Below are 25753 nucleotides of genomic sequence, written 5' to 3' on the forward strand. Positions count from 1 at the left end.
TGTTTTATCCAACCAGACCCCAGAGCCCAAACTGCATCCATCACATCGCATGACCTCATTAAATCATTGCAAATTATTATTTTCAATTATGATACCTTTGGAACTAGAGCTAGTTTTTAAATGTTGTCACTGATAAATCTTGTTTGCCTTCTGAAATGCCACCCCTGCCTTCTAGGTGACATAGCATCTCAGGATGCAGATAGAGTAGGAACCTGCCAAAATGTGGAGATTTTACACACTGAAGTTAATAGATGTTTTACTTTCAACTACCGTTAATAAAAAAAATCAGGCAAATCCGATACTCAAAATTTTCTGCTTTCTTTGATTTTTTTTTAATCTGGCCTCGAACTCATTTCCACCCATTTCTCACCATGGACCTTGAGCTGCTGTCCTGAAGCAGTTACTGGCTCTGTGCTCTGCAGCACGGCCATGGCAGCCCCAGGCTTCTGATCCTTTCGCCTCAGGTTTTTCTAGGATGTTGAGAATTCAGCCTTTCTCATTCTCATCTTTCTCCTACATTCCATGTCCTCCTGGTTTGTCATTATTGTAACTCAGGATGTGTCTCAATGAGAGTTTTTATGTAATGTATCATTACGCATGTGTGATCATCTTCCCCTCTTAATTATTAACTGCATCGTAAGTTGTTGCATGCTTTGCTGTTTATGTATTGTCTTCAACTACTGATAAAAATGTGTATGCCTTGCTCTAGATAATAAAGTACAAGAGCACTTAAGAAAGTTTGTGAAAAATGGAATGAAAAGATCAGTTTATTTTGGTGCCTTTTTCATATCCAACATTTTCCCTTTAATTTTTTTAAAGATTTTTTTTTTTTATTGGAAAGTAAGATCTTCTGTCCACTAATTCACTCCCCAAGTGGCCGCAATACCCAGAGCTGAGCTGATCCAAAGCCAGGAGCCAGCAGTTTCTTCTGGGTCTCTCAAGTGGGTGCAAGGTCCCAAGGCTTTGGGCCGTCCTCAATTGCTTTCCCAGGCCACAAGCAGGGAGCTGGATGGGAAGCGGGGCTGCTGGAATTAGAACCAGCACACAAATGGGATCCTGGTGCATGCAAGGCAAAAACTTTCAGCTGCTAGGCTACTGCGCCAGGCCCTCCTTTTTAATTTTTAAAGACTCCTTGAGTGTGTGATTTCAAAAAACTTTTGTGCCAAAATAAACTTTTTTTTTTCAAGAGTTGTTTATATTTATTGGAAAGGCATATTTACAGAGAGAAGGAGAAACAGAAAAAAAGATCTTCCGTCTGCTGGTTCAATCTCCAAATGATCACAATCTCTGGAGCTAAGCTGATCTGAAACCAGGAGCCAGGAGCCTCCTCCTGACCTCTCATGAGGGTGCAGGGTCCCAAGGCTTTGGGCCGTCCTCTACTGCTTTCCCAGGCACAAGCAGGGAGCTGGATGGGAAGTGGAGCATCTGGGACACAAACTGGCACCCACATGGAATACTAACGCCTGCAAGCGTAATATTAGCCAATTGAGCTATTGTGCCAGGCCCTAAACTTTTCTTTAAATTCTATTTTTCCACAAACTTTTAAAAATACTTTTAACTAACTCTCCCTGAGTATGTCTATTGAAGATTCCGTACCTTACTATTATATTAAAAGAAGTGATGGGTTAGTAAAAAATATATATATATTATTAGTTTTATGTGTTTGTAGTCCTAGATCTGATACCTTGAACCATGATCAGTATAAAAAATTAACTGAAACTATAACTTGTCTTAGCCCCTAAAGTCTTATACTAGCTGAACACAGGTAAATAGGACAGTGACCTTCTTTTAGTGTCTCACTTCATTCATTTCAGCATGCTGTTTGTAAGAAGCTGTAGTTGTGTGGTCAGACCAGTTTTCAGGCTGTTAGTGGTATGGTTGCATCACACAGAGCCAGCAGCGTTGACTCAAGGTGGTGTTAGTAGTTTTACTTGGCCTGTCTGCCTAATCATTACCAAGCCCCGAGGTGTAATTTAAAGCTTTCTGTACAGAATTTGTTTGAATATGCCCAACATTGTGCTTTTTAAAGAATATTGTACTTTTTGGCTTCCAAACTCCAAGAATCGATGTTGAATTTTGTTCTTAGTAGCTGAGCTTTCACTACTTGTTAATTTTCAGTGGAAGTTGACTAATACTAGTTCTCCTGTAAGCCAGAGCATGCTCCAGTTACGAAGTTCACCTTGAAATTGAAGGGAAATTAGTCCTGCACATCAATGGTTTGCTTGTACAGACTGCTGGCTAGCCCCATCGTGATTATGTTAAGTGTCTGAATTTCTAGATATTAGACATGGCATTTTAGCGATCTTAATTCTGAGCCTTAGAATAATGTTCTTAATGCTTCCCTGGGGTAAACAGTTTCAGTTGAATTTTGGTGGCTGCCTGCTGCTTTGCTCTTGCCAGCATGTTGTGTCTGGTGCGCACTGTACTACCTACAGATCATTGGTTATTTGCTGTGTGCCGATTATGCAGCATTGTGAATGCCCTGACAGTGTAAGGAAGTACTGTGTGGGAGAGAGAAACCTCGTTTAAGATGTGCTTGAAAGGAAACAGTTATTCTGAACTGATAATGTTATGTGGGATTTTTTTCACAAAGATCTTTTCTTTTATTTAAATGTTGCTAAGGATTTGAAGCGTTCATTACCATCTGGACTTGGTCTCTCAGAAACCCAAATTACATCTCATGGCTTTGACAATACCAAAGAGGGGGTTATTGAAGCAGGAGCGTATCAAGGTAAGAGCCTGTATGTTTATCAGGGTGGCGGGGACGGAGGACGGGAGACATGCATTGAGTGCTACTTGTTCGTAAGGCACAGAAGTTGAGCGCTTCAGTTCTGTGTGAAGACATGGGTTCATGCTGAGCATCTGCTTTGCCTCGAGAAGCCTAGAATCTAGGTGTAGATAGAGGCGAGCTACAAGAGCAGCTCCCACTTAGTAGTCTGGGCCTTGAGATCTCACAGTGACCTGCTCTGGTTAGCAGCATTTCACTTAATGTTGTCACCACTGCTAAGAGCAGAATTAAGCAGTTCCTACAGGAGGTAAAAGATTTGTGGAAGGTTATGCCTAATAGGCCATTGCACATAATTTCACTAATTGTTGTTTAAGAATTGGCTCTAAAGGGGCCCACTGCAGTACCCTAGTGGCTAAAGTGCCTGCCTTGCATGCACCAGGATCCCATTTGGGCACTGATTTTTTTTTTTTTTCCTAAGTAGTTCTGACTCACTTGGGAAGTACAAATTCTTTTTTTTTAATTTTTATTTAATTTTTATTGCAAAGTCAGATATATGGAGAGAGGAGGAGAAACAGAAAGCAAGATCTTCCGTCTGGTGATTCACTCCCCAAGTAACCACAACGGCCGGTGCTGTGCCCATCCAAACAAAGCAAGGAGCCAGGAATATCTTCTGGGTCTCCCACATGGGTGCAGGATCCCAAGGCTTTGGGCCGTCCTCTACTGCTTTCCCAGGCCACAAGCAGGGAGCTGGATGGGAAGCAGGGCTGCCGGGATTAGAACCAGCACCCATATGGGATCCAAGAAGTACAGATTCTTATAAAGGGTAATGAATAGCCTCAGGCTAGGAATTCCAGGCGGGGAGACCTAGGAGCCAATTACTGGAGGCATACTGTGGAAGCCACCTCCCATAGGCCAGGGCAGGTGAGCGAAATGGCCCTGGCCAATCAGTCTTTCTTTGAAACGATTGACCCCTGCCCTGGTTCACACCCAGGGCTCTGTCCTTGGCTGCCATCTTGCTTGCCACATGTAACCCAATGACCTTGTGACTTAGTGACCCCTTTGCCCCAGAGCCCCACATCTCCCCCTTTCTTTAATGAATGGGGCAGGGATCCATAGCGGCTGTGCCTGTCTTAGGTTGTCCTCCTCTGAGGGTCTTACCTATCATTTACTATCCAGCCTTCATGGGACCCTGGGTGACTGTGCCTGGCTTAGGTTACCCTCCTCTATGGGTCTTACCCGTCATTGGCTAGCCAGCCAAGCCAATGAGATGGGCTTAAACGGCTTATGGGGTGCTAGGCTGTTTTGGCAATTTATTGAAGGGCGACATGAACCCAGGCATCGGGGCGGGTGGTGATCAGTGGCCGAGTCTTCAACCACTTTAGCCAATAGGGTCACAGTCCTAAAGTGCTGTTGAATAAGCAGGACAAGTTTATTAATATGACAATCAAAGGGCCAGCAAGGGTGGAAATTAAGATGTTGAGCCATGGAGAGGAAATAAACCATGACTCAAAACACCCCTGCCTGGTCTTGATACTGCCCCTGCGAGACTCAGGCCCATTGGGGTGACCCGGCTGATGGAGGTCACTGGTTCTCGGTTGACTCTCAGGGATAAGTTAGAAGGCTCTGGGGGATGTAACTCTTCCCAATATATTATTTTTAGAAGCAATATGATTAAAATACAAAATCATTGCTGCTACCATTCAGTGCTTTTCCATAGGCTCAAGGGGTCAATCCGGTTTGACAAGCCCACCAGACCCCATTAGCAGGGACCAAATAAATGGTAGTTGGAGGTGTCATAATTTGATTGCACAAAGGCTGGTGTTGAGGGGGGACTTTGCCAACACAAATTCCTTGCCCGGACACAGATGGGATAGTGTCTTGCTGTGCCAGTTGTTGCCAGCAGCACTGACGAGGCGTTGGCTGGTGCAAAAAATTACTTGTTACTGCAAGGCCCTCATAGAAAGGGGGTGGAGCACTATAACACAGCCAGCAAGAATGAGTGAAATTAAACCCAGACATGTTTAGGGCCCCCCCATTCCGCTTGCATGAGGGTCCAGAGAGGATCTGAACTAACTCTGGCAGACCCACTTCCCATTCAGCTCCTTGCTTGTGGCCTGGGAAAGCAGTCAAGGACGGCCCAAAGCCTTGGAACCCTGCACCCACATGGGAGACCCAGAGGAAGCTCCTGGCTTCAGATTGGCTCAGCCCTGGCCATTGCGACTGCTTGGGGAGTGAATAATCAGATAAAAGATCTTCCTCTCAGTTTCTCTTCCTCTCTGTATATCTGACCTTCCCTTTCCAATAAAAATAAAATCTTAAAAAAAAGAGAAAGAACTGGCTTTAAAATACTGAAGTAAATACTCAAAAAGTATATCAGTGCTGTAGGTTGTTTTAGCTTGTAACCAAGAATTTATGACTAGATTGACTTTGATTTGTATAAACATGTTCGAAAGCAGATCAGAAAATAAGTTTCTCTAATGCTGAACAGTAGCAGACTCTCCAGCTCACTAGTAGCTGGTGGACTCCCTTGGAGCTCTGGTTTCCTACAGTGAGCATGTGCCTGCATCATCTCGCGAAGGCCAACCCTTGTCTTCCATCTCCCCCTGGTGCAGTCACCCGGGAATTGCTTAATTCCCCCAGCAGCAAGTTAGGATAGCTCAAGTAAAAAGGTTCTACCCAGGGAAGTTCCCTGGGTAAAAAATGTCCTTAACCAGGGCATTTACTGAAGTCTTCTCATACTGGCGTCCTCTGTCCTGTCCATGCTGAGAATCCAGGCTTGCAGAAGAAAGTGGGTTCTCAGGCCAAACCACATTGTTTGCATAAATATCTCAGTCACAGCAAGCCACTCTTAATCATTCTGAGAATGGAGACAGTCCTCCCAAAATTCAAATTCCTAAGGCAACAAAGAAAAGACTTTTTGTTTTTTAAGTACACAATTATAAGAAAGGCATTTAGCATAGGTTTTAAGACTCTTGTTGGGATGTCCAGATCCCATGTCTGGGTTTGAGTTTCAGCATGCTGCTGCACCCTCCAGGAGTCAGCGGTAACAGGGCTCAGGTACTTGGGCTCTGCCATCCGCTCAGAAGAACCAGTTTGGATTTCTGCTCCTGTCATCCCCCCTCCCAGCCAACCCTGGCTGCTGTGGGTGTTTCCTTAGTGGGCAAATAGAAGGGAGAATTTCTCTCTCTTCCTTCTTCCCTCCTTTCTTCCCTATCTCCCTTTCCATTTCCCTCTCCCTCTCTCATTTCCCTCTGTCTTGCTGGGGGGAGGGCGGGGAGGGGGAGAGAGAAAGAAAAAAAGAGTTTCTGTGTATAGGGACAGTCTCTCTTTCAAATAAATAAAAATGAATGAAAATTAAATGAATGGAAATAGGCAGACTTGGCTATGGTGTAACTCTTTTCTACATATATCCCATATACAGTCATATGTTTGTAATAGAAAAGGGAAATGACTTTTAAAAAATGCTCTTCTCTGTAATGTAAAAAAGACATATTATTTCTCTTTAGATTTGAGAGGCAGCCACAAGAGAGAAAAGAGAGAGCAAGCCAAATGAGTGAGAATGCAAGCTTTCATCCACTGGTTTATTCCTCAGATGCCCACAGTGCCTGGTACTGGACTGCACTGGGCTAGAGCCAAGAGCTGGGCACAAACCAGTTCTCTCCTGTAGGTGGCTAAGACCCAGTCACTTGACCCGCCAGCTGCTGCCTTCGAGGATCCCATTAACAGGAAGCTGAAATCAGACCTGGCACGGGGATCCAAGCAGAAACCTTAACCACTAAGCCAAAACCCACTCCTATATAAGTCACTTTTCATGTTTTGCTGTAAAACCATGTAAACATTTGTATATGGAAAATAAATCATTTTCTTGGTAGAGGTCTTGTTAAAATGGCTAATATGTAGTTGAATATATTAATCCTAGTGCTGCATTTTAACTTCACAAAATAAAAAGATCCTTGTGCTTTTAAAATCCTTCACATCTGGCAGATGGTAGTAGTTTATATTTTTATTGTACTATTGGGAAATATTGTCTTCAAGAGTAACTTTCATTTTGAAATATGTCATTTTTGAAATTTTTGTTTTTCGTGGTATAGTCCCTTAGTCTCAGGGACTTCCCCTTCCACTTGCCCTCTTCCCATCCCACCCCTCACTGTTTTCACCATTACAAATCCATCATTGTTCTATTTAATCATAAACCGGTCAAGACTATGAAATGGGCTATCTAGTGACATCATTTTTTTTCACTTTTCATTCTTATATTTAGAAAAGTAAAACTATAACAGTAAAAATTGTGATAGAGCAAGGCTCATAAGAATGAAGTATGCCCCCCCAAAAAAGTGAATTATGCTTGGTACCTGGATTTTGTTTTAATGGGTATTTTAATCATTGCATACATTAGATTCCTATTCCTAGATTTGTTATTGACATGAAATAGAGCTAGTTCTCCAAATTTAATAAGGTCTTGGATTTCTTTTTAAGATCTTTTTAATTTTTATTGGAAAGTCAGATATATACAGAGAGGAAGATCTTCTGTCGGCTGATTCACTCCCCAAATGGCCACAATGGCTGGAGCTGAGCCAATCCCATACCAGGAACCCAGAGCCTCTTCCAGGTCTCCCACGTGGTACAGGGTCCCAAGGTTTTGGGCCGTCCTCGACTGCTTTCCCAGGCCACAAGCAGGGAGCTGGATGGGAAGCAGGGCTGCCGGGATTAGAACTGGTGCCCATATGGGATCCCAGCGCGTGCAAGGCGAGGACTTTAGCCACTGGGCTACCACACCACACCAAGGTCTTGAATTTTTGAGTCACTTTTTAATTGGGTGTTGATGAATATAGTAAGTAAATTAGTAGCTTAAAGGGTTATAATATTAAAGATACAGAGAAGCTGTCACTTCTTTTAAAGACAAAGCAGAAAAGGTAAAGACCCAGTTGGTCTCAGCAGCAGATTACCTACCATTCTACTTTGGGAAGTTATGTATCCTTTGTGTTATATTAGATACATACCATATTGTGCTATTGTGTAAATTCTTACTCAGAATTAATACACAGCAATAACTAGAACATTGTAACTCTATTTCTGGGGTGATGGAGATGTGGAACCATAGTAGGCTTCTTTTACTTAACATTGCCTTCTAGAAACATTTAAAATGCCTTCTACTTCAGTAACTTGTTGATTAATGTGTTGAATTTTACTTGGAGATATTGTGGTGTGGATTCACAACATTTGAGGCTCTAGCAAGAAATTGTTTTGCCTCTCCGAGCCTCATGTTTCTTACAGTGTAATGTGAGAGTTTAGAGTAGTCTAAAGTTTGCATTTTAATGTGAGATACCATCTAAATTGAAGTTTTCACAGTTTTAGAAGTTTTCACTGGTGATGGATTCCACATCAAAGCTTAGTGTCTGAAATATGACCAATCATTATTTTAAGAAAGTAGGTTGAGTCTTTTCAATTGGACACTTCAACTACGAGTTTGATTCATGTTTTCTAGAGAACTTGGGAAAGAAAATGATGGAAAGGAAAAGTAAATTGCAGACATTATTCTCAGCTAAGTGTGAAAGGACATTCCTCTTTTTTCGACTTCTTTTCAGTGACTATCCCATTTTCTTTGGTTCACTCCTGGACAGCGTTGGGTGGCATTTCTTACTCTGTAGATAAAAAAGGCTCAGAGAAATTAAGTAATTTGCCATAATGTTTCTGATGTTACCTGCGTACATGGTAGTTAAAGCCAGGATTTCAGTCCCTGAAACTTGGTGTGTTTTAATCAGAAAATCATGTTCTTTTCCTCTGGTGTAGATGAGTAACTTATGGGAAAAAAAACAAAAACAAAACCGTAGATTCCTGTTTTTCCTGATGATCAGTAGATCTTGTGTAGTATCCCAAGCTTGTTCTAAAAACTTCTTGTGATCAAAGAATCCTTTGTAGCAATGCTTCTCAAACTTCAGACTACGTGCCAATCAGCCACAGGGATCTTGTGAACATGGGGTTCTGGGTCAGTAGGTCTGGGACAGGGCCTGGAGGTTTTCCCTTGCTCACAAGCTTACTGCTGACTTGGCCAGTGGCAGGGCTCCTAAAGAGCAGCAGTCTTTAGTGGGTGAGGTTTGATTTGTGATTTGAAGTTTTGGCCGTTAATTCCTGTGAAAGGTTCCTGTCAAGGCTGATACTCACAGTTCTCTAACATATTAAAACATGCTTTAATATCCCTTATATACCTTTGCATTTTTTATTGTTTTTTTCCCTCGTAGGTAAGAGCTGCAGATCGGGAAATGTTTATATGAGGTTTATTTAACGATGGGACTTCTCGATCATATTCTACTCATTGATTTTAGAAATAACAGAGTCCAGGCACAGTCTCAGTTAGATATAATGTTGCTGAATCTCTTTGTAGTTATGTGTTTTGCTTGGTTTTGATAGTTGGATGAAAGTTTATACAAGTACTTAGCCTGCTTGTATCCATTTATTAGTTCCTTCCTGTGAAAAACAAAAAATATTCATTCCAGTTTTGTTATCCTAGTGTTTGAGTGTCTTGAAGGAGATGGCAGTAAAGCTGTAGGTGTTATGTAGGATGTGTGGAGGGGGAAAAGGATTTTTCACGGTTGAATGTCTGCCCTTTTCAGGTTGCCCAGCACCACCGTTGCCATCTGTTATGTCTCCTAGCAGGGTAGCTGCTAGTCGCCTGGCTCAACAAGGAAGTGACTTAATTGTTCCTGCAGGTATTCACTGCACTGATTGGATAAAGCCCTTCTTGCTACTGCTGAAGCTAAACTAACTCGGTTTCATAATCACTTGTTTATATTCTTAGGTGTGTGTTATCCTAGCTTTTTTTGGTGGCTGCTGCTTTTCTTTCTGTTTTCTCCTTCCTTGTTTGTTTGACAACGAGGGAAATAATCTTTCTAGCCATAGCCTGCCTTTCTGGCCCTTTACAGTCATCTCAACCATCTCAAACCTAAAATCTATCTTTTGCTGAAAACCTTGTAGACGTTGATTTGCTTTAAGCCATCATTTCTTTTCTCTTGAAGGTGTAAGTTCACTTACCTTTTTCTGAAACTCCCAGCTTTGCACCTCTGCCCTCTGTCTGCAGTTAAACAAAAAAGGAACCTTCAGAAGTTGTTTATTGTTGCTAACGGGTCAGCTGGAAGGGGGTGTGTCTTCTCATTATCAGTCTCAATGTATATAGTTGGCAAATTTAAGCAAAATACCACATGATTTACCATTTATATACAGTGAAAAATGTTTGGGAACATAAGGGCAATGTCTTTATATTGAATTTACTGCAATTTATTGTTGCTAAACCATAAAAATGGGGGGAAATGAATTGCATATTTCCTTTTACTTAAAAAATAGTTAGCGTTTATGTTTTGTGTCTGTAAGGATTTTGGAAACTTTTGCATGAATTCAATTTGATTGTAGACTACAATGAAACTGTGGCAGTGGCTGCTCCAGCTACATGAATGAGGGGAGAAAGCTGTTTCCACAACTTTTTTTTTTTAAAGATTTATTTTTATTATTTTTTCATTGGAAAGGCGGATATACAGAGAGGAGAGACAGAGAGGAAGATCTTCTGTCCGATGATTCACTCCCCAAGTGAGCGCAACGGGCCGATACTATGCCGATCCGAAGCCAGGAGCCTCTTCCGGGTCTCCCACGCGGGTGCAGGTTCCCAAAGCTTTGGGCCGTCCTCGACTGCCTTCCCAGGCCACAGGCAGGGAGCTGGAAGGGAAGCGGGGCTGCCGGGATTAGAACCGGCGCCCATATGGGATCCCGGGCGTGCAAGGCGAGGACCTTTAACCACTTGCGCCACCGCGCCGGGCCCCACAACTTTTTTTTTACTTTACCTTAGATCAGTGGTGTTTTAAAAAATATTAGAAAATTTGCACCCCAAATTATTAGCATTATAAGCAGTTGCTAGATTATTAGGTTTGTAGAGTTGTTCTATTGTGTCAATTCCTAAATATTGGAGCAGTACATTGTGAGGACTTTATATTGCTTTTGTTAATTATTGCCCTTTTTTTCCTCTCTCTCTCTCTTTTTTTTTTTTTGGTCCCTGGAGTACAAAGAGGTACAGTACGATGTAGAACCTCTTACACATCAGCCTTGCACACTCGCGGTGCTTGGGATATAAAATGTGCATTTTAAAATTTTTTTTTAGATTTTTCCATATGTGTCAATCCTCTCTTCATGATTTTCTTTTTAAATTTGTGTTTGATTACTTGAGAGGCCAAGAGAGGCTGACAGATAGAACTGTGTGCTGGTCACTTCTCAGATGCCTGCAGGACTGGGTACAGGCTGGGTCAGGGCTAGAGCTGGGAGCTGGAAAGGCAGTCCAGGTCTCTCATGGACGTGACAGGTGTCCACTTACTGGACACAGGTGCATATTAGCAGGAAGCTGGAATCTGGAATGGGCTTAAACTGAGACATTCCCAACCAGAATTTCATTTCCAAAGCCAAGAACTAACCCATGTAAAATATTTTTAATGACTACTTGAAATTTGGAGTGTTTTTTCAAATCCTCTAAAATTACAACATTGTATTGTTTTTCTGGTCCACATAGTTCGTAGAAAGATCACCATGGGAATTTGTTACTTGTAGATTTTTGTTGAGAAAGATGGTTTTGATCTACAGCAGTACCTTATGTAGAACAGGAAACTGACTGGATTTTGGATGGCAGCTGCCTGCTAATGCACACCCTGCAGGGAGGGCTTCCACAGCTGAATACAGGAGACCAGGGCTGGGTTAGGAGCTCCAGCGTGTACCTTACGGCCACTGAGGCAGGAGCCCCAGATGGAAGATCTCTGCCTGTCTTTGTCTTTCCTTCTCTTTCTGCCTTTAAAAGAAAAAATTATATATATATATATAATTATATTATAATATATATATAATTATATTATATAAATATATTATATTATATATATATAAAAGACTGATTATGGTAGACTTTTTTTTTAAGACAAATCACTTGTGTGGCATTTGTGTTTAATGACCAAAACTGTTTTTAAGGGATCAGGAAGCTGCCCACAGTGATCCCAGGAATGACTAGTTCTTCACTTCGGGGGAAGCTTTTTCAGTTTTTAAATATCTAAGCAGTATGATTTTAACAGCTTTGGTGTTTTCTCTCCCAATTTACGTGGACTGTGTTTTTATCTTTTATTATGATCATACAGGTGGTCAGAAAACGCAGACAAAAAGTGGACCAGTTATTCTAGCAGATGAGATTAAAAATCCCGCAATGGAAAAGTTAGAACTTGTTCGAAAGTGGAGTCTAAATACTTACAAGGTTTGTAAATTTTAAATATTTCTACCCTATCTTTAATATAGAATTATATTGCAATTCTTTGAATGTATAGTAGAGAATAGTGCCATCTAAGTGTGGAAATACAATTAGAAATTGAAATACTTATTGCTCTTTTACATATAATTTCAAAGACTCATCATGAAAGAGTGAAGAAGCTACCTGAATGCTTATTCGCTTACAGATCATGTGCTGCCTTAGCATGTACTTAACTGTCAGCCAGCTGTTATCTGTGTACTGCTTTATGCTTGGGACCAGAATTGTCTCGGATTTCAGAGCTTTTCCAATTTTAAGATACTTGCATAGACTTAAGCAGTTGACCATACTAATCTAAAAATATGAAGTCACAAATGCACCAAACACCAATAAGTTTTGAACATTATGTTGGCACTCAGAAAGTTTTGGGTATTGGGGTTTGACTGAGATATTCTCAACCTGTATATTTTTGCATGTTTATAATGGCTAAAGGTCAAGAATGGTGTATTCTCTCTAAATTGGAAATTGTGTCCTTTTACTGTATGAGTATTAACTTGCAAGCAACAATAGATTGCAGATAATTTTGATTCAGAAGTTCCACTGTTGATTGCCTTGCTTCAGAGTAACTGGTGGTTATTTTTCTTACATCCTTTGTAAAACAAATAACAAATCATTTAATTTTTTAAAGATTTATTAATTTTTATTGGAAAGGAAGGTTTGCAGAGAGAAGGAGAGACAAAGATCTTTCATTCTCTGGTTCACTCCACAAATGGCCACAAAGGCTGGAGCTGAGCCCATCCAAAGCCAGGAGCCAGAAGTTTGCCCTGGGCCTCATTGCTAATGCAGGGTCTCCAAGCTTTGGGCTATCTTCCTGTGCTTTCCCAATTTACAAGCAGGGAGCTGGATAGGAAGTAGAGCAGGCAAGATGCAAACTAGTGCCCGTATGAGATATTGGCACTATGGAGTAGAGAATTAACCAATTGAGCTATTGTACCAGACTCCCAAATTATTTAATTCATACTGTGTTTGATGCATTATAAATAACTGAAACTTCAGATCTGCCTAGTACCTTTGAACCTGAACAGGGGGAAGGCAATAGAATTTATGGAATAGTTAAGTGCATCAGAGTTCTAGCCATTCAGATTAGAGCATTAACCATAACTTTGTATTTATGGATTGATTGTGGGTCTAGTGTTTGTTAAATTAAAAATTGTTTTTATTTTTATATAACACAGAATGCTTATGGGTATTTATCAAGAGCAATTAAAATAGACTTAAATTTATTTTTTTCAGCTAATATTTTAGAAATAGAACCTGAAATCCTAACAAAAATACAGATTTTTTTTTTTTCTGGGATGGATGCTGTGGCCCAGCTGGTTACACAGCCTTTTCTGAGTGCTGGTTCCAGTCCCGGCTACTCTGCCTCTGATCCAGTTGTCTGCTTATCTGTCTTAATTGGCAGGTGATGGTTAGGTACTTGACTCCATGTAATGATGAGTGAGGGAGACCTGAATAGAGTTGGTGGACCCAGGTCTTAGCCCAGCCCAGCCCTGGCTATTTTAAGTGTGTGGGGAGGAAAGCAGTGGCTGGAAGAGCTCTCCCTCTCCCCTTTTCTCTGTCTGCCTTTTAACTACATAACTAAATAAATCTTTATGTATGTTTTTTAAGATAGTGATAAGTATCTTGAAACATGCTACATGGATCTTTGTAAAGTTATTTAGTTAATATCAGTGTAGAATCTGAGGAGTGGCCATGATCTCTAGAACTTCGAAAATCATTGCTCCTTCTGTTCCCCAGGATTCCCTCATTCCGTGTGTTCCTTATGCCTTTATATCCCTATCTATCAGTGGGACTTCTACTTCCTTTTTATTCTTTTTACTTTTTCTCCATCTCAGCGTCCACAGCCACAGTTCATGTTTATTCTCCTCTCAGACTGCTGTGGTGGTATCTCCAGTTCTCTTAGACTGTGCAATCAACTCCTCTTGGTGTGATCACAGTTGCCTCAGCCCTGTACTCCATCCCATTGTCTTTACAATGGCATGAATCCAACTCCTATCTCCTTTTCCAGCTTTATCCTACTGCTGTCTTCTGTCTGTGGACCCAGTGATCCAGACAAAATTACCCAGAGATTTCCACAACTGTCTGCTTCCTCAGATGACTTTGTCTTTGTTCAGGAAGTGGTATTCTCCAAAGCTTGGAATTTCCTTTCATTTTGGTTGTTTATCATTCATGCTGAGCTCAGCTTTATTCATTTATCAATTATATTTCTTATTTATTGATAAAGTTAGCCTCTCATGTCTACAATTTTGAACTTTATATAAAAGTTCATTTCTGAGCCAACATCTAGTAATTGCACATCATTCAGTAGGTGTTTTCCCTGCTCTTTATCTGTTTTTTCCTATATGTATTTGAGTTATTTTTCTTTTGCGTCTTACCTCTTTAATAATCTTAATTGAGTCATTAGAGCATAATTTTTGCCTTAAACACATCTTCTTCAGTGTTATTTTAATTTACCTAATTTATTCACAAATATTTAAGCCCAAGTTTATTTCCTTTATTCTTATCTGTAGGAATAACTAAGAATAGGAACTCTGCTTTATTTGTTGAGTCATTCTTTTTTGTGGATCTGTGGTTTTCACTAGTCTGTAATGGGCTTCTTTTCAAGTTCTCTCTTCCGTTTTAGAATCATCTTGCTTTCACCATTCAGGAGATGTTTAATCTCTGTCATAAAAAATTAAATGCTTTTTGGAAATGTTGAGAACTTGCTATTAGCATTCCCTGTCTTATCAGACTAATCTTTATTGTGTTTAATCCAGTAGTTTCTCTATGCTAGCATACCTGTTTTTTCTTGTTATATTGCCTTACTCATTTATTGATTGACCTGTTTCTGCTGTTCATTTTCCTTTTATGCTTCCTTCTTCATGTTTCACCTTAATAGCCCTTTTTATGTCTGTCGGTTGTTGTGATGAATTCTTCTTCTTTTACAGGTGCTTCAATGTCTTTATTCATTTTTATTTGGCATTGCAGAGTACTCTTGCAGCGGTTTCAGTATTCTGAGTCCATAGTGAGGACCTGGTCAGTTCCTGGGCCAGTGTGGGGCTGAATCAGTGTACAGAGTGTGCAGAACCCGCCTGTTCCACATGAGGAGCTGGAGCTGGATCAGTAATTCCCTGCAGCCCCTCTGCCCCTGGACTCATGTGCCTGGTTAGCTCCTGACAGTCTTCATTGAAATGACAGCTGATGAGGGCTGCCACCTTATATTTGATCCCTGTTTTTAAGCTTGTTCTGTAGTATATGCCAGTCTTGAGTATTATATTTTAATTTCAGTATACTTCAGAGATCCAATAAAAATCTTTTTTTTTTTTTAAAGATCTTGTTAGGAAATTCCTCTGGAACTCTGATGAATAGAAATGGCTACCAGCTTTTTATTTTCTCACTACAAACTTCCACAGAGCTATACATATACACATTTGGTAGTTCTCTCATTTCCAGAGTATTTGGCTTTTTCAAAAAAGTTTATAATTATTACTTGTGTTACTATGCAAGCTGTATTGTACAAGCTCATTTCAGGAATCCAGATTTATCATAATTTGCCTGACAATGAGTGTAGTTTTATTCCCACTGCCTAACTTCCTGAAAGCAAAAAACATTTCCTCATTAAACTTCTGATACGCATGCCTACTTCCACCACTGTTTCTTAGGGAGCAGGGAATGACAGCAGACAGCAGTGGACATTTCTTTAATTTTCCCAATACACAGTTCTTTGCAGTGCATGTAACTTGTTGAACGAACTGTTATGAAGTTGAAAGGCACCATGTATATCAGCTTGTGAATATAGTTAGCATCTCTGCTGATATTATTACCAGGGAAATCCTAATGTGGAGGAAGAGTGTGGGAATGACTGACATATTTTCCTTGTCTCACTTCCATTTCATGTATTATTTCTTACTGATGTTTTTCTCATTAAAATCTCACTGTTTCCAGTTAACCTTGGCTGTTGATGTTTTTCATTCCCCAAGGGTGTTTCTCTGTTTCCCAGAGTAATGATTTATCCCTCTTGTGTGGTTTTGACCCCTCACCTGACCTGTCATTTTCTATAGAGTTAAAAATGTCTTTGCCTTGGGGCCTGGCACGTTGGCTTGTTTGGCTCTTCCCTTCAAGTACCAGAATCTCATATGGGTGCCTGTTCATGTCCCAGCTGCTCCCCTTGCTATCTAGCTCCCTTCTTGTGGCCTGAGAAAGCAGTAGAGGATGATCCAAGACCTTGGGACCCTGCACCCACGTGTGAGACCTGGAGGAAGCTCCTGGTTGCTGGTTTCAGATCAGCTCAGCCCTGGCCATTGCAATCATTTGGGGAAGGATCTTTCTCTCTCCGTCTCCTTCTCTCTGTAAATAAAATAATCTCCTTCTCTCTTTCCAATAAAAATAAATCTTGAAACAGAATATCTTTGCTCTGAATAAAAAAAATAGGCTCATAAAAATCTTTAACTGATGAGAATAGAACTGTGTCAGGAAATTTGTTTTAGTTTATACAGATTTAGATCTGTTGACAAAGGAAACCTTTGCATAAATCTTGTTCATGGAAAAGAAAGGTTCAAGATGTGATATGTAGTGTAATGTAACCTGTTTTCTCTAAAGACATGGATGTGTAGTTTTATGTTAAAAGAGAGACTAGAATACCTGTCAAAGTAGTAGTTTCGTTTTATGAATAGTTTGTGAGAGTAAAGAAGAGGAAACTTATTTTGTGCATTAATTTTATAGTAGTTAATTCTATAACCAAAACTTTGAAATCTGTTAGAACAGATTTTTAAAATGATGGAGAGTATATTCATCACCTGTATTGTTGCCCTTAAATATATTGTTGAATAATGAAGTTGCTTATAATTTTTTATTTCTTGTAAGTTATGCTAGAAAATTTACTTTCATGCCCTCTGAAGTTGAGTACATTAAGATATGTTTTTATTTCTTGGGCAGGATAGTTTAGTATTCATCCATTGGTATGTGGGCAGAAGTGAAAGGAGAACTCAGCACATCTCTGACAACTTTCTCTCTTGCTCACTTTCTCTTCTCTCTCCTTTTTAACTTCTTTCCTCTTTCAGACACATAGGCTATTTGGGAGAAAGAGGGAAAAGACATTTGGAACTGTAAGAGAGTAGAAATTTGGTATTATTATTATTATTAAACCATTGCCAAATATCTGTTTTAAATAATTTGTCCAGAGTACATTGAACTTCAAGTGTGATTATGTGAGAGAGTCCGTCTGTCAGTATTAAGTCATAAATTTTCCTCTTAGTGTTAGTAGTTACTAGACACGCCTCATGAATTTACTTGCTGAGTCTTGATGAGCTTCTAAACTTAGGTGCAGAAAACTTTCAGTTAGGCCACTTGTTTGGAGCTAGAAAATTATGTATACCATGTGCTCTAGCAATTGTATTTTAATTGTATTTTAGGTAGTTGTATATTTTTTTTCTGTTTTTTTTTCTTTCCTTAACAAAGTGTATCTTTCCACTTTAGTGTACTCGACAAATTATCTCTGAGAAGCTAGGCCGTGGCTCAAGAACTGTGGACCTTGAACTTGAAGCTCAGATTGAGATATTAAGAGATAACAAGAAAAAATATGAAAATATCCTAAGACTGGCTCAGACATTGTCAACCCAGCTTTTCCAGATGGTGCATACCCAGAGGCAACTTGGAGATGCATTTGCTGACCTGAGTTTGAAGTCACTAGAACTCCATGTAAGATGCTTTTATTAAGTAACTGTGAGTGGAGAAGGAAAATGATATAGAGTTGTTCCAGGAGGTAACTTGTTGTATTTATGATTTGATGAACTCTAAAGAAAATCAGAATTCCAAGATGTGAAGGCTTATCTGCCTGTTCTGTCAACATAGGGGTCCAATGTAGCTTAGGAGAGGTGTCCCTTGGGGCTTCAGAAGGACTTGGGGAGAGGTGAGGGAAAAAAAACGTTTGACCTGCTGAAGACCTAGAAAGAATCACAGCTACCTACAATTCTTTAATATAGGTAAAAGGTAAACTGGCTATCTGAAAATTCTCTTGCCTGCTCTCTAAGTGTGTTGAACAAGTTATAACTTTCTTGACTGGATTCGTGATACAGTGTAACTGAGATTGTTAATATAAATTATGAATTTGAGACATAATGTTTGGCATGTATTGTTACAACGTTTTACAAAGAATTTGTTGTTGTTTTTAAGACTTATTTTGAAAAAGAGAGAAAGAGATAGAGACTCTTGTACTGGTTCACTTTCCAGAATGCTGTTAGGCCAAAGCTACAAAGAAACGTTAGCCTGATTGCCCCTGTGAGTGGCAGGAGCCCTGAAACTGGGCCATGTTCCTCTGTTTTTCCCAGGCCCTTAGCAGGGAGCTGTATCAGAAGTGGAATAGTTGTGACACAAACTGGCACCTGTATAGGATGCCAACATTACTGGTATTTACTTGCTAAGTCACAACATTGGCCTGGCAAAACATTTCTAACAATTTCTTTTGATGTCTTACCCGAGCTCTTTCCTGTCTTTTATTTTATTTATTTATTATTTTTTTTTTTGCCAGAGCCAAAGTGAACAGCTATTACTTGCCTGCTGAAATTTACCTAACTAGGAGAATTAGATAATTTAGAGAATTTTATCACTTTGTTCTAAGACCTTGGATGACAACAATTTGGCTACATGTATTGATATGTATGCTGATAAAAATATAATTCCACCTGAGCCCATTAGGCAAAAAGAACAGCTGATCTAATATTGAGAAGCTAAATGTCATACTAATTACAGTTCAGTGTTGTGTGCTGGCTGCTCTATTCATTATATCACATGACTTTTCTACACACTGGTGCAAGAAATATTATGCCTGTGTTATAGATGAGTAGACTAGGAGTGGTTAGATAATTTCTTAAAGATCACAAAGTAAATGAGAGTATGAATTTGTAACCAGGCTAATCAGCTGTCTTGTTAAGTGTAATCTGCAGAGGATTTATGGCCCAGAGAAAAATCCCCACGATAGGGAAAGAGAAGTACTCAGAGTATGGATGTGCTACCGCAGTGTTAGCAAATATACCATATATCCTGTTAGACTCTACTACTAATAATAGATGGGAGGCTTTGTAGATGCCAGATACTATTATAAATGGTTTATGTTTTTATTACCTCACTTAATGCTCACGCTTAACTACTGAGTACTTGTATTATCTTATTATCTTTTCTAAATGTGGAAATTCTTTTATAGAACTCTGCAAGATGATTGATCAGAATTTATGCCTATTCTTCCTAGTTTATTTTTTTCCTTTTGATTATTTACTTACTTTTCTTGGAACGCAAGATATACAGAGAGGAGGAGAGACAGGGAGAAAGATCTTCCATTTGCTGGTTTATTCCCTGAGTGGCCACAACAGCCAGAGCAGAGCTGGTCTGAAGCCAGGAGCCAGGAACCTCCTCCAGGTCTCCCACACGGTTGCAGGTCCCAAGGCTTTGGGCCGTCCTCAACTGCTTTCCCAGGCCACAAGCAGAGAGCTGGATGGGAAGTGGAACAGTTGGGCCACAAACTGGCACCCATATGGGATCCTGGTGGGTTCAAGGCGAGGACTTTAGCCACTAGGCTACCACGCTGGGCCCTGTTGTTCCTAGTTTTAAATTTTGTTGTGAGTTAAGCATTGCTAACTCTTTGTAATGATTGATATTTTATGAGTCTTCCAATGAGAAAATTCACTTTTTAAAAACAGGTGAAAACTTTCGTCTCACAACTACAATGTGGATCCATGGATCTTTTTGTAAATCAAAGATGTAGGATGAAGTATTAATGACCTTATTTTATTATATCTTAAAATGTTTTGCTGTTTCTTCATGTTAGGAATCATGCCATCATTACTCATCAGTTATTTTTAACCATGCTGGAAAAGACTGTGAATATAAGTAAACAAATAATACCAGAATTGCGTAGAAGCGTGAATACAGTGAAATTCAAGTTTTTGTTTGTGTTGCCAAACAGAAGTAAAAGGAAACATCTCTGTAACCTTATTATTTTTTTTAATGTTCACTAGAGTGGAGGACTTTTTTTCTGCCTGCAATGGCAGAGAGAACCTGGCCCCCAGGAAGACATTTCCCAGTTATCAGACAAATCACAGGATGACTAAAACCTTAGGCAGCACTAATGATATCAGTATTAAGATTTATTTGTTTTTGTTGGAAAGATAGATTTACAGAGAAGGACAGAGAAACATCTTCCGTCCACTGGTTCACTCTCCAAGTAGCCACAGTGGCCAGAACTGAGCTGAAACGAAACCAGAAACCAGGAGCCTCTTCCAGGTCTCCCACACAGGTGTAGGGTCCCAAGGCTTTGGGCCATCCTCTGCTGCTTTCCCAGGCCACAAGCAGGGAGCTGGAAGGAAGTTGAGCAGCCAGGACATGAACCAGTGTTCAAATGGGATCCCAGTGGTTACATGGCAAGAATTTAGCTAGAAGGCCACTGTGCCAGGATCAAGCTTATATATGTCTAAAGACAGAAGGAAAATAAAGATATTTTAGTAGGGTATGATTATGTATATAGAGATTTACCTTAAAAAGTTGGCCCATGGCCCAGTGTGATGGAACAATGGCTAAATCCTGACCTTGAAACCCCTGCATGATACTGACTAAAATTCATCTCATCCAAAAACATCTTTACAGAAGCATCCAGAATATTGTTTGATTAATATCTGGGAACTGTGGCCTTTTAGGTTGACCTGTAAAATTAGCTAACACAGATATTTCTATCTACTGAGTCATTCAATATGAATTCCATTGTATAAAATTTTTCTACAAGAATCTAATCCATTCTCTTTTACTAAAAATGCATATAATATATTCAGGAAAACTTTATGGTGTAAGGTAGCAAATGCTAGGACATGTGCATATACAAAGGTGATTTGAATGAAATGGATAAAGTAGAAATATAAATTCCTTGAATTAAAAAGTTGTGGTTGGTGTTTCTAAGTGAAAAATTATAGATCAAAGCATGTAGCAATCTTCAACAAAATCATTTCTGTTAGGATTTTTAAAAGTTTTGTATGTTGATATGTACATTCCACAAGTAACATTGATAAACATGTGTTTGAAATCTACAGTTAATTATGTATTTGAGCAATACAAACGCCAAGAGAAAGAGAAATGACAAACCAGGATGTGTTTGGGGATGTGTTTGAAGACTAGTCAGTTTATTGACAGGCTTGATGTGTATTACGCTGCTCTGGAGGCTCAGCCAGGAGGCAATGTGTATGTATGTGTAAGTGCTTCAACTCATTGGATAAAGTCTATCTTACCTGATAGAGGAGTCTTCCTTTTTTTTTTTTTTTACAATTAAAGTTTGCTTATTTGAGCAACTATGAGAGTAACAGCTCCTTCCTGTTGATTCACTCTCCACATATCTGCAGTACCACAGACTGTGTGAAAATTTAATTCAGGTCTCTCGCATGGGTTGCAGGATCCCAAGTTTATTACTTTTTATAGCCGTCTGCCAGGGTACACGTTAACAGGAAGCTGAAATTGGGAAAAGAGCTGGGACTTGAACCCAGAAAATGTGGAATACAGGGCATCCCAACCTGTGTCTCAACAGCCATGCCAAGTATCTGCCTCCAGGATAGTCTTGTCTTTTAAAGTCAGCAGATTGTAAATGTCTGTTACATCTACAAAATCTGTCTTAGCCACAATGTCTGGAGTGAAGTTAATCAAATAGCTGGGCACAATAATCTAGCCAAGTTCACACATAAAATTAACTGTCATAGTTTACTCTTTGTTAACTTGACTCATATACATATACGCTTTGACTGTGCTTGACTTTATTTTTCCTCTGAGGACTTATTTACTTATTTTGGAATAGAGAGACCAAGAGTGTGAGAGACCTTCCATCTGCTGGTTCACTCCTCAGATGGCTACAACAGCTAGTGCTGGACCAGGTCAAATCCAGGAGCCATGAGCCTGGAACCTGATCCAGGGATTTCACATGGTTGGCAGGGTCCCAAACACTTGGGCCATTTTCCACTGATTTTCCCAAGCTATTAGCAGGGGGAACAGTAGAATCAGAATTGGAGCAACTGAAACACAGTGTGGTGTTCATGTGGGATGCTAGTGTTGCAGGCAGCAGTAGAGACAACAGCAAGTTGTACTTCTGCATAACATGTTACAAAGACGAACCCATTGCCCAGAATGATGTGCAAGTCTCTGTGTGATGTTCATGTTTTATCTTCATATCCGATAGATTAAATAATATAAAAAGCTAACAACATATATGAGTGTTTAACCACTTACATCACATGCCAGAGTACCTGGGTTAAGTTTCTAGTTGAACTGAATCCAACGTCCTAATAGTTTAGACCCTGAGAGGCAGCAGTGATGGCTCAAGTGGTTGGGTTGCTGCAGTCCACTTGGAAGAAGTAGATACCATTGTCAGCTCCCAGTTTTGTTCCTGATGCAGCCCTCGACATTGGAGTTATTTTGGGAGTGAGCCAGCAGATGGAAGAGCTGTCTTTCTTCCTCTCCGATAAATGAATAAAATTATAAAGGAACTAACTGTTTAAATACTATCAATAAGGCTAATATATTTTATGCTACATAGTAAAGGGTTAAGTGGGAAGAAAACAAATCCTTATACACAGGCAGACTCAAACCAAAGAAGGGGGAAATTCTCATAGTAATTGCAGTCCTCATTTCTTCAAGTGATGGTAGCTGCTACTATCGTGACGTTTTTCCACACATGCTGTATTTGCCTCCTACAAGCAGCTCAACCAATCATGTTTCTTTCCTTGGTAGTGTAACCCATGCCTTCATCTTTGAAGGTCTGGGCTTTAGTAGTCGAGTCTGAGGTGGATTGTTAAAGTTCTCCATGGACATTAGTGGCAGCATGATAGTATTAAGAGACACTGCAAGGGATCCCCTGTATTCCAGACATACTCTTCCTGAAGCTCTGTTATAGAGTAGCAGTCGCAGTTTCCCCCTTGGCAATTAGCTGGTTCATGCCAATCAACATAGTAACTCCCTTCACTGCCTGTTGATTCAGAGACACAAGGACCCCACAGTCTGAAGTGACAGACTTAACCTCCAGTTCAGTGGGATCATTGATGCATCTCTTTGTGGAAGCATTCCTCCTCCTTTCAGAGCCAAAGTCTCTGGGCTAGCAGAGCATAGGGTCATGGGGACAGGAAGTAGAAATGTTGGCAGCGGCTCATTAGAGGTAGTGGTCAGCAGTACCACTCCCATTTCCTCTCCTTGATTCCCGAGCCCAGGAACCCTGGCAGAAGGAGGAATCGTGGCACAGAAAGCCATTGCACTATTTTATCTAGCCAATTGCTTCAAGATGGTGGGGACATGGCATGACCCCTCCAGCCTAGGCCCATCACTGACCCTAAATTTGCTGTGGGTTCCTTGATGAGCTGCATTGCTGCATCGAGTGCCAGGATGGCTGATAGGCATCCTGTGAGTCCATGGATAGTAATTGTGGCAGGAACTTCTATTCAACAGATACATTCCAAGTTTTTTAAGTAACAGTTTTATTGAGATGTAATTCATATACCATAAGATTCAGTCTTGCAAAGTTTATGATTCAGATAATGGGTGTTCATAAAAGATCATTTTTATCACCTTTAGGAGATTTTCTTTTTTTACTGCTTAGTGTATTCACAGACTTGTCTGTCAGCCATCATTACCCAATTCCAGAACATTTTCATTACCCTGAAAACAATCTCCACACCCATGCTCCTCTCCCTGCAGGTGCTGGCAGCCACTGGTCTGCTTCATATCCCTGTAGATTTGCAGATCATACACATTTGGAATCAGAGCATGTATGGACTTTTGTGTCAACCTTTTTCTTAGCATTGCTTTTCAGTGTTTGTCTGTGCTATAATGTGTCTGAACTTCACTTCCCCCTGTGGCTGAGACTATTTTGTTGTGTGGCTGTAACATGTCTTTCCAGTTGTCACTTTAGATCTTATTTGTTTCCACTTTTTGGTCATTATGAATAATGCTGCTGTTCACATTATGTATATATTTTGTTGTTTAGACATGTGGTTTTGTCCTGAGTGTATTTTAAGAAGTGTGACTTCTGAGTCAAATAGTAATTTTATAATAAGGACTGTCAGACTGTTTTCCAAAGGGTTCTACTGTATACACGGCCAGGAGCAAAGCTGAGGATCCAGTTTTTGCACATCCTCTACTGCCCATGTTGTTTATCTCTGCTGTTGCTAATAGCTATCCTAATGGATATGGAGTAGTATCTCATATGGATTTAGCTTAGATTTCCCTAATGACTGGTGACATTGAGCATCTTTTCAAGATCATTTGTCTGTCTTCTTTGAAGGAAGGCCCATTCAAATCCTCTTCTACGTTCTAGCTTCCTCCATGACACTGGAACATTTAAATTACATTTCCTTTTTTGAGTAAATGTACCTTCACAGCCAAAACTGTAGAATGAAAATTTGAGGGTACTATGTTTAGATTCCCACCAAATGTTAAAATTGTTTATCACATTAATTGTGAAGTTACTAAAAAATATGAGGGTTTAGTAAATCCAAATGGGGAATGTTGGTGGCTGCTTGTTCTGGTCTGTTGAGTATTAAGAAACCTTCTGTGCCTGGGTTGTGACACAGCCGGCTAAGCCAGCATGTACAGCACCTGCATCCAACAGGAATGTGTCTTATGGCCAGTTGGAGAGCGAACCAGCAGAAAGCAGACATGATCAATCCTTCCATCTCAGCCTTTTGAGTAAAGGCCGAGGGAGAGGACGTGGTAGAGAGAAACCTGCCCAGAGTCATAGAACCGGTAAGTTGAGCAGAAGCCATCTGCTCTGCTTAGGTCATCCCTCCGTTTAAGTAGCCTTTGATCTCTTACTGCATGACTGCTAGAGTCTCCATCTGTACCCTCTCTGCTCACTGTTCAGTGAATTTACTTTTCTGAAATTTCCAAGGCTGACTCCTTTTGAGGGAAGATTTGCGGAGAGCAGTGCTGCCATCTTTCCCCTTGGAGCACAGGCCCTTGCGCTTCATGGCACTGAATATGCGATTAGTGCTGCCATTGGGATTGAGGTATTAGGGGTTAAGGAAGAATTTAAGGAGTAGTCAAAGTCCTGCGTTTCACAGGGGGAAAAATAATGCTTATTAGTTAAAAACAATAAAATAAAACCAGATTTGCCAAAGGGGATAAAAAATGGTCTTTTAATTAATGCATGATTTGTCAGCAGCTTTGCATAAGTTATCTTACACCTCCCGCAAAGCTGCACGGAAATAGAAACACAAAGAGTTTTGAGTTCTTGAAAGATGCAGTTCCAGTGCAGAATCAAGATTGAGCTTAGATATGCAACTTCCGGGACTAGACTTTTTCATTATCACGTGCCTTATGATTCCTGGTTCTCTCATACCATGTCATCTCAATTGTATTTGATTTTCTCAATTCAGAGAGTAATGTCTGTCAGCTTCGTGAGAGTTTGCTCAATCCATGCTGCTGTCAATGAAATGCTAGTACTTGTGATCCTAGTTTTTAGCTAGCCTATTTAGAATAAGCCATTTGTGGTTAATTAGATAATAATTTATATTATTAAGTAAACTTTAACATCCAATTGATCTTTTATTTGTTCCTAGTATATACATTTAATGGGAAATGGTGATAATTTTATCTGGTAGATATTGAAAATGATGTAAGAGCTGCTACAGGGGGAAAATGCAAATGTTTGAACCTCTGCTCTGTATAAAACCACCACGTTGTAAAATGTATTTTGATTAACACATAATGCCATA

At 40.0% G+C, this 25753-nt stretch overlaps 1 protein-coding gene across 6 annotated transcripts in view; it reads left to right on the plus strand.

Moving 5' to 3' along the window:
• ARFIP1 (ADP ribosylation factor interacting protein 1) overlaps positions 1-25753 on the plus strand; it is a 125530-nt gene that overhangs the window by 67416 nt on the left and 32361 nt on the right. For 3 of the 6 annotated variants that reach the window (XM_040966936.1, XM_040966937.1, XM_040966938.1), the window contains exons 3-6: positions 2623-2731; positions 9340-9435; positions 11884-11996; positions 17502-17723. In XM_040966936.1, the coding sequence (XP_040822870.1) occupies positions 2623-2731; positions 9340-9435; positions 11884-11996; positions 17502-17723 (540 nt within the window). The other 3 variants (XM_040966939.1, XM_040966941.1, XM_040966940.1) reach the window with 3 other exon arrangements.

This window comes from Ochotona curzoniae, unplaced genomic scaffold (genome assembly GCF_017591425.1).
Source record: "Ochotona curzoniae isolate NIBS_2020 unplaced genomic scaffold, NIBS_Ocur_1.0 scaffold_4506, whole genome shotgun sequence".
In the NCBI taxonomy this organism is placed as follows: domain Eukaryota; kingdom Metazoa; phylum Chordata; class Mammalia; order Lagomorpha; family Ochotonidae; genus Ochotona; species Ochotona curzoniae.